Consider the following 9667-nt stretch of genomic DNA (forward strand, 5'->3'; position numbering starts at 1 on the left):
GAATCGTCGGTAAATGAACAGAAACTGACGGCCGTGGTTTGTGGTCAGAGGCGATACGACAGACACCTGCTGCACACGGCCCACATTCGTTATGGTCTAGTATGGTCCTTTAGGCTGTGTCAGGAGCAGAATGTACTGTGAGCCACGTCAGGACAAAAACATTTACATGCATACATACATGGTAGTTTTACAAATACACCAAGAGAATGCTCATCATAATGGTATTACATTTCCACAAAAAAAAGCCACGGATACTTTTTAACCTAGTCTTGTTTTATATACCACCAAAATAGAAACACAGTCTCTTCACAACACTTCAAATAAGAACAAGGGAATATCAGGTTGGAAGGAAAGTAGGATGGAAACAGAAAAGAGGGATACATTTAAAGGAGACGGTCGTTTCTTTCCCCCGATACTAAAGACAGAAACAAATGTACAACTGTGTGCAGATTTGAAAAACAACCGCAACTTGATTAGCTTCATTTGATATTTTTCTCTCTTTCTTTGTCTCGTTCTGTCCATCCTCAAATCGGTTCCTCTTCCTCTCTTTCTCAGTGTCCCTCCAGGTCTGATCAAGTCTCCTTTTAGTCCAGTGTCAGAATCATGGAGTCCTCAGAATCACATCTCAGGCGCATCATAAGCAGGGGGGGGTTTGTCCTCCCGTAAAAGGGAGTTAGGGTGGGGACGAGGGTGGGTGTTGTACGGAGAGAAGCGGGGGTCTTGGTAGATTGAGGAGGCTGCCTGGGGGCTCAGGTAAGAGTCTGGGTGCCTGGAGAGCAGGGGGCGGGCTGGGGGCAGGGCAGGAGGGATGGTACAGGGATCCAGGAAGTAGTGGGTTAAGCTAGGGTTAAAATGAAGGCACGCATCCTGCTTGTTGCACACCTCCCTCCTAACACACCTGAGAGACGGGGACAAAGAGAAGAAAAGTTACAAGTTGAAAAATGTTGAGAAATGTAGAAAAAAGGGCATAGTAAGTTTAACTGGAAATTCAATTGACAAAAAAAGATACATGAAAACAACAATAATTAACAATCTTCACTTCCCAGGTCTTACTGATATTTTGTATTTAGTATTTATTAGGATCCCCAATTAGCTGTCGCCAAGGCTACGCTTCCTGGGGTCCAAACAGGAAACAAAACACAACAAATAAAATACATAATAAAGATAAATATACATAGCACTAGATTTACATTACAATTGAGTCATTCAGCAGACGTTCCCAGCGACCCACAGCTAGTGCATTCATCCAAAGATAGCCAGGCGAGACAACCACATGTCACAGTCGTATCACAACCAAGTATCACATATCACTACATAATACAATACAAAATGCATACAACTGTCTGTGTGTCTCTTCACATTCCCCGTCATACCGCAAGGTATTTTTTAATCTGTTTTTTTCATCTGTTTGTATTGCTAGCTTGAGTTACCTGGGGTGGCAGAGAGTTCCATGTAGGCATGGCTCTATTTAATACTGTGTGTTTCTCAGCCTCTGTTTTGGATCTGGGGACCGTGAAGAGACCTCTGGTTGCATGTCTTGTGTTCCATCCTACTTTCCTTGTGTTGTAACCGATGAGTGTCCAAACTGTGTGTCAACTACTTGCACAGACAGTTCGGTATCATCAACACAGCAATACCGCGCACAATAGTGATGCAGTCAATCTCTTTGAGCCAGAAGAGATTGACATGCATATCATTGACATTCGTCCTCCGTATACAACTAAGTGCAATACGTGCTGCTCTGTTATGGACCAACTGCAATTTGCCTAAGTCCTTCTTTGCTGCACCTGACCACCCAACTGGACAGTAGTCCAGGTGCGACAAAACTAGGGGCTGTCTGGTTGAACGGGGATATCGTGAAACACCTTAGGATGGAAAGACCGCTTCCCACTTTAGTATCCCATTAAGTCATTATGTTTTGACCATGATAGCTTGATATCAAAGAGAACACCCAGCAGTTTAGTCTCAAGTTTCGCAATAGACACATTATTCAATAATAGATCCATATGAGGGTTAGGGTTGAGCGAGTGATTTTGTCCCAAGAAATATGCTTTTAGTTTTGAGATATTTAGCACAGACCTATTGCTAGTTACCCATTCTAAAATTGACTGTAGCTCTATGTTAAGGGTGTCAGCTACTTATTTTACTGTCGCAGCTGACGTGTATACTGTTGAGTTATCAGCATACATGGACACACACAGGCTTGATTCAAGGTCAGTGGAAGGTCATTAGTAAACACAGAAAACAATAATGGTCCAAGCCGGCTACCCTGCGGTACACCACACATAACCAAATTGGCATTAGAGAAAATGGAAGCCTCTATGGAACCCTGACCTGTTCACCGGATGTGCTACCTGTCCCAGACCTGCTGTTTTCAACTCTCTAGAGACAGCAGGAGCGGTAGAGATACTCTTAATGATCGGCTATGAAAAGCCAACTGACATTTACTCCTGAGGTGCTGACTTGTTGTACCCTCGACAACTACTGTGATTATTATTATTTGACCATGCTGGTCATTTATGAACATTTGAACATCTTGGCCATGTTCTGTTATAATCTCCACCCGGCACAGTCAGAAGAGGACTGGCCACCCCTCATAGCCTGGTTCCTCTCTAGGTTTGTTCCTAGGTTTTGGCCTTTCTAGGGAGTTTTTCCTAGCCACCGTGCTTCTACACCTGCATTGCTTGCTGTTTGGGGTTTTAGGCTGGGTACAGCACTTTGAGATATCAGCTGATGTAAGAAGGGCTATATAAATACATTTGATTTGATGTTATATTTTCAAGCAATATGTTATGATCAATGATATCAATTGTTTTGTATGTCATTCCTAAGTTTGCTAATCATGTCTACAAAAAAGTTATTAAAGTGGTTGGCAATATCAAAGGCTTTTGTTGTGAACAAGCCATCAGTCTCAATGAAGGATGGAGCTGAGTTAGCTTTTCTACCTAGAATTACATTTAAGGTCCTCCAGAGCTTTTTACTATCATTCTTTATATCATTTATCTTTGTTCCATAGTATAGTTTCTTCTTCTTTTTGTTTAGCTTAGTTGCGTGATTTCTCAATTCACTGTATGTTTGCCAATCTCATATGGTGCCATTCTTATTTGCCATTCCCTTGTCATTCCCTTAGCCTCCTCCTTCTCAGTCATACAGAAGCAATGTTTCAAAATGGCGTCTACATTTCTTGTGTCTGTCCTATAAAGATTCTACTTACTTTTGCCAGCTCCTTTAAAGCACCTCGTTTATTGATTAGTGAGGCTTTGTGAGCCATCCGCTGCTCTATTTCTTCTGCATTAACTTTAAAGCACATTTATAAAGTGAGTATCTTTTCATATGATTCTAACAATGCTCTAACAAACACAATCCCAAGAGTATTGACAAGGTTCTTTGTGAAGTAGAAAAATACAGAGGAACAAAGACAATTAGAATGTGTCTTGAGGAACCGTTCTATTCTGTTTTTCTGTCAGAAACGTCAGAACTTTTTTTCTCTCCATATTTCTCTTTTTGTTTTTAAGATTCTAGGGGGCAATTTACATCCCCCTGTTCTTCTATTCGCTGCAACCACTGCGAAAGCTTTAGTCTATTAGTAATTGCGAAGCCCCACTTTGGGGCTAATTAGAGTGCTGTAGCTGACTGGGACGGTCTGGTTCCCCAGAGTTCAGGCACTGGATGAGAAAGAAAGGTTATTTGTCTGTCCTGAACAAAGTGATTAGGGTGAAGCCGGGAAGCTACTTAATAAATGAGCATCAAATGTCCTGCGCTGCCGCCGCCGCCACCGACACAGACAACACCAATTATGTCACTGTGAAATCACACAATGTTTTGTGCTGTTGAGACAGCTGGAAGAGTTACAACCACGATGTGTTTACTAAAGTACTGTTCTTTAAAACTGAATAGGAGGAGGAAGGCCACACACAGTTAGGGGTCCTATACTCCTGAATGCATCCCGGATCCATCCCAATACGGGAAAATAATATACTCCTGATTGCACCCTGGATTCATCCCAATACGGGAAAATAATATACTCCTGAATGCACCCTGGATTCATCCCAATACGGGAAAATAATATACTCCTGAATGCATCCTGGATCCATCCCAATACCGGAAAATAATATACTCCTGAATGCATCCTGGATTCATCCCAATACGGGAAAATAATATACTCCTGAATGCATCCTGGATTCATCCCAATACGGGAAAATAATATACTCCTGAATGCATCCTGGATTCATCCCAATACGGGAAAATAATATACTCCTGAATGCACCCTGGATCCATCCCAATACGGGAAAATAATATACTCCTGAATGCACCCTGGATCCATCCCAATACGGGAAAATAATATACTCCTGAATGCACCCTGGATCCATCCCAATACGGGAAAATAATATACTCCTGAATGCACCCTGGATCCATCCCAATACGGGAAAATAATATACTCCTGAATGCACCCTGGATTCATCCCAATACGGGAAAATAATATACTCCTGAATGCATCCTGGATTCATCCCAATACGGGAAAATAATATACTCCTGAATGCACCCTGGATCCATCCCAATACGGGAAAATAATATACTCCTGAATGCACCCTGGACCCATCCCAATATGGGAAAATAATATACTCCTGAATGCACCCCGGATTCATCCCAATACGGGAAAATAATATACTCCTGAATGCACCCTGGATTCATCCCAATACGGGAAAATAATATACTCCTGAATGCACCCTGGATTCATCCCAATACGGGAAAATAATATACTCCTGAATGCACCCTGGATTCATCCCAATACGGGAAAATAATATACTCCTGAATGCACCCTGGATTCATCCCAATACGGGAAAATAATATACTCCTGAATGCACCTTGGACCCATCCCAATACGGGAAAATAATATACTCCTGAATGCACCCCGGATTCATCCCAATACGGGAAAATAATATACTCCTGAATGCACCCTGGATTCATCCCAATACGGGAAAATAATATACATTTTATAAAGTGCCTCCTCAGCAAGATCATTTTAAGCGCGCGTGTGTGTGTGTGTGTGTGTGTGTGTGTGTGTGTGTGTGTGTGTGTCTAATAATTCTCTCTCTCGCTCCTATAATTAAAGCACCGGAGCCAATATTCAGATTGCATTTTAGCATTAATAATTCAGCTGGTTTCACTGCAATTGATGTTGAAGCATCAATAAACAATGAGTCCTCATATTTACTGCAGCCTGCGTGGTGAGAGAGACGTGGTGGTGGAGGGGTGAGCGTGAGGCTTAAACAGACATTTAAAATTAAGCCAGATAATGCAAAGGCTTTCAATTTGAATGTGAGCTGCTCTTAGTGCTGATTTGTAAAAAAAAAAAAAGTGACGAGGCCCTAAAAGGCCTGGTGATGGAGGGTGGGAGCGGTGGGAGAGGAGAGGAGGAGGGCTTAATGGAGGGAGGGAGCGGAGGAGGAATTAATGGAGGGAGGGAGAGGAGAGAGAGGAGAGGAGGAGGGCTTAATGGAGGGAGGGAGCGGAGGGAGAGGAGGAGGGCTTAATGGAGGGAGGGAGCGGAGGGAGAGGAGGAGGGCTTAACGGAGGGAGGGAGCGGAGAGAGAGGAGAGGAGAGGAGGGCTTAGCGGAGGGAGAGGAGGAGGGCTTAATGGAGGGAGGGAGCGGAGGGAGGGAGAGGAGGAGGGCTTAATGGAGGGAGGGAGCGGAGGGAGAGGAGAGGAGGAGGGCTTAATGGAGGGAGGGAGCGGAGGGAGAGGAGAGGAGGAGGGCTTAATGGAGAGAGGGAGCGTAGAGAGAGGAGAGGAGAGGAGGAGGGCTTAATGGAGGGAGGGAGCGGAGGGAGAGGAGAGGAGGAGGGCTTAATGGAAGGAGGGAGCGGAGGGAGAGGAGGAGGAGGAGGGCTTAATGGAGGGAGGGAGCGGAGGGAGAGGAGAGAAGGAGGGCTTAATGGAAGGAGGGAGCGGAGGAGGAATTAATGGAGGGAGTGAGAGGAGAGAGAGGAGAGGAGGAGGGCTTAATGGAGGGAGGGAGCGGAGGAGGAGGGAGAGGAGGAGTGCTTCATGGAGGGAGGGAGCGGAGGGAGAGGAGGAGGGCTTAATGGAGGGAGGGAGCGGAGGGAGAGGAGGAGGGCTTAATGGAGGGAGGGAGCGGAGGGAGAGGAGGAGGGCTTAATGGAGGGAGGGAGCGGAGGGAGAGGAGGAGGGCTTAATGGAGGGAGGGAGCGGAGGGAGAGGAGGAGGGCTTAACGGAGGGAGGGAGCGGAGAGAGAGGAGAGGAGAGGAGGGCTTAGCGGAGGGAGAGGAGGAGGGCTTAATGGAGGGAGGGAGCGGAGGGAGGGAGAGGAGGAGGGCTTAATGGAGGGAGGGAGCGGAGGGAGAGGAGAGGAGGAGGGCTTAATGGAGGGAGGGAGCGGAGGGAGAGGAGAGGAGGAGGGCTTAATGGAGAGAGGGAGCGGAGAGAGAGGAGAGGAGAGGAGGAGGGCTTAATGGAGGGAGGGAGCGGAGGGAGATGAGAGGAGGAGGGCTTAATGGAAGGAGGGAGCGGAGGGAGAGGAGGAGGAGGAGGGCTTAATGGAGGGAGGGAGCGGAGGGAGAGGAGAGGAGAGAAGGAGGGCTTAATGAAGGGAGGGAGCGGAGGGAGAGGAGAGGAGGAGGGCTTAATGGAAGTAGGGAGCGGAGGGAGAGGAGGAGGAGGAGGGCTTAATGGAGGGAGGGAGCGGAGAGAGAGGAGAGGAGGAGGGCTTAATGGAGGGAGGGAGCGGAGGGAGAGGAGAGGAGGAGGGCTTAATGGAGGGAGGGAGAGGAGGGAGAGGAGAGGAGGAGGGCTTAATGGAAGGAGGGAGCGGAGGGAGAGGAGGAGGGCTTAACGGAGGGAGGGGGCGGAGAGAGAGGAGAGGAGGAGGGCTTAACGGAGGGAGGGAGCGGAGAGAGAGGAGAGGAGAGGAGGAGGGCTTAATGGAGGGAGGGAGCGGAGAGAGAGGAGAGGAGAGTAGGAGGGTTTAATGGAGGGAGGGAGTGGAGGGAGAGGAGAGGAGCAGGGCTTAATGGAGGGAGGGAGCGGAGGGAGAGGAGAGGAGGAGGGCTTAATGGAGGGAGGGAGCGGAGGGAGAGGAGGAGGGCTTAATGGAGGGAGGGAGCGAAGGGAGAGGAGGAGGGCTTAACGGAGGGAGGGAGCGGAGAGAGAGGAGAGGAGGAGGGCTTAATGGAGGGAGGGAGCGGAGGGAGAGGAGAGAAGGAGGGCTTAATGGAGGGAGGGAGCGGAGGGAGAGGTGGAGGAGAGCTTAATGGAGGGAGGGAGCGGAGGGAGAGTGGAGGAGAGCTTAATGGAGGGAGGGAGCGGAGGGAGAGGAGAGGAGGAGGGCTTAATGGAGGGAGGGAGCGGAGGGAGAGGAGAGGAGGGCTTAATGGAGGGAGGGAGCGGAGGGAGGGAGAGGAGAGGAGGAGGGCTTAATGGAGGGAGGGAGTTGGAGGGAGAGGAGGAGGGCTTAATGGAGGGAGGGAGCAGAGGGAGAGGAGAGGAGAGGAGGAGGGCTTAATGGAGGGAGGGAGCGGAGGGAGAGGAGGAGGGCTTAATGGAGGGAGGGAGTGGAGGGAGAGGAGGAGGGCTTAACGGAGGGAGGGAGCGGAGAGAGAGGAGAGGAGGAGGGCTTAATGGAGGGAGGGAGCGGAGGGAGAGGAGGAGGGCTTAATGGAGGGAGGGAGCAGAGGGAGAGGAGGAGGGCTTAATGGAGGGAGGGAGTGGAGGGAGAGGAGGAGGGCTTAATGGAGGGAGGGAGCAGAGGGAGAGGAAGAGGGCTTAACGGAGGGAGGGAGCGGAGAGAGAGGAGAGGAGGAGGGCTTAATGGAGGGAGGGAGCGGAGAGAGAGAGAGGAGAGGAGGGCTTAATGGACGGAGGGAGCGGAGGGAGAGGAGGAGGAGGAGGGCTTAATGGAGGAGGGAGCGGAGGGAGAGGAGAGGAGGAGGGCTTAATGAAGGGAGGGAGCAGAGGGAGAGGAAGAGGGCTTAATGAAGGGAGGGAGCGGAGAGAGAGAGAGGAGAGGAGGGCTTAATGGACGGAGGGAGCGGAGGGAGAGGAGAGGAGGAGGGCTTAATGGAGGGAGGGAGCGGAGGAAGAGGAGGAGGAGGAGGGCTTAATGGAGGGAGGGAGCGGAGGGAGAGGAGAGGAGGGCTTAATGGACGGAGGGAGCGGAGGGAGAGGAGGAGGAGGAGGGCTTAATGGAGGGAGGGAGCGGAGGGAGAGGAGGAGGGCTTAATGGAGGGAGGGAGCGGAGAGAGAGAGAGGAGAGGAGGGCTTAATGGAGGGAGGGAGCGGTGGGAGAGGAGGAGTGCTTAATGGAGGGAGGGAGCAGAGGGAGAGGAAGAGGGCTTAACGGAGGGAGGAGGCGGAGAGAGAGGAGAGGAGGAGGGCTTAATGGAGGGAGGGAGCGGAGGGAGAGGAGAGGAGGAGGGCTTAATGGAGGGAGGGAGTGGAGGGAGAGGAGAGGAGAGGAGGAGGGCTTAATGGAGGGAGGGAGTGGAGGAGGGCTTAATGGAGGGAGGGAGCGGAGGGAGAGGAGAGGAGGAGGGCTTAATGGAGGGAGGGAGCGGAGGGAGAGGAGAGGAGGAGGGCTTAATGGAGGGAGAGGAGAGGAGGAGGGCTTAACGGAGGGAGGGAGAGGAGGGAAGGAGGGAGAGGAGGAGGGCTTAACGAAGGAAGGGAGCGGAGGGAGAGGAGGAGGGCTTAATGGAGGGAGGGAGCGGAGAGGAGAGGAGGGCTTAACGGAGGGAGGGAGCAGAGAGAGAGGAGGAGGGCTTAATGGAGGGAGGGAGTGGAGGGAGAGGAGGAGGGCTTAATGGAGGGAGGGAGCGGAGAGAGAGAGAGGAGAGGAGGACTTAATGGAGGGAGGGAGCGGTGGGAGAGGAGGAGTGCTTAATGGAGGGAGGGAGCAGAGGGAGAGGAAGAGGGCTTAACGGAGGGAGGGAGCGGAGAGAGAGGAGAGGAGGAGGGCTTAATGGAGGGAGGGAGCGGAGGGAGAGGAGAGGAGGAGGGCTTAATGGAGGGAGAGGAGAGGAGGAGGGCTTAACGGAGGGAGGGAGTGGAGGGAGAGGAGAGGAGAGGAGGAGGGCTTAACGGAGGGAGGGAGTGGAGGGAGAGGAGAGGAGGAGGGCTTAATGGAGGGAGGGAGTGGAGGAGGAGGAGAGGAGGAGGGCTTAATGGAGGGAGGGAGTGGAGGGAGAGGAGAGGAGAGGAGGAGGCCTTAATGGAGGGAGGGAGTGGAGGAGGGCTTAACCTGTCTAGGATCAGCGTGCCGCTAGCGGCACTCCCCCCCCCCCCCCACTGAAAAACCAGTGCCGCGAAATTCAAAAAAAATATTTTTTTAAAATATTTAACTTTCACACATTAAAGTCCAATACAGCTAATGAAAGACACAGATCTTATGAATCCAGTCAACATTTCCGATTTTTAAAATGTTTTACAGGGAAGACACAATATGTAAAGATGTACATCTATTACCTAAAAACACATTAGCATATTCCACCATCTTTTATTTGTCCACCAACACCAGTAGCCATCACCAATTCGGCTAAACTAAGATATTTATAGCCCCTAACCAACAAAAAAACTCATTAGATGACAGTCTGATAACATATTTATGGTATGGGATAGGTTTTGTTAGAAAAAAGTGCATATTTCAGGT

General features: G+C 50.0%; 1 protein-coding gene across 1 annotated transcript in view; it reads right to left on the bottom strand.

Annotated features, from left to right (window-relative positions):
• Positions 1 to 618: 618 nt before the first annotated feature.
• LOC129811133 (LIM domain transcription factor LMO4-like) overlaps positions 619 to 9667 on the bottom strand; it is a 44777-nt gene continuing 35728 nt past the window's right edge. The window contains exons 4-5 of the mRNA XM_055862341.1: positions 1110 to 1114; positions 619 to 898 (exon numbers count right to left, since the gene is read on the bottom strand). Of these exons, the coding sequence (XP_055718316.1) occupies positions 619 to 898; positions 1110 to 1114 (285 nt within the window). The remainder of the gene's footprint in view (positions 899 to 1109; positions 1115 to 9667) is intronic.

Source organism: Salvelinus fontinalis, chromosome 14 (assembly GCF_029448725.1).
Source record: "Salvelinus fontinalis isolate EN_2023a chromosome 14, ASM2944872v1, whole genome shotgun sequence".
In the NCBI taxonomy this organism is placed as follows: domain Eukaryota; kingdom Metazoa; phylum Chordata; class Actinopteri; order Salmoniformes; family Salmonidae; genus Salvelinus; species Salvelinus fontinalis.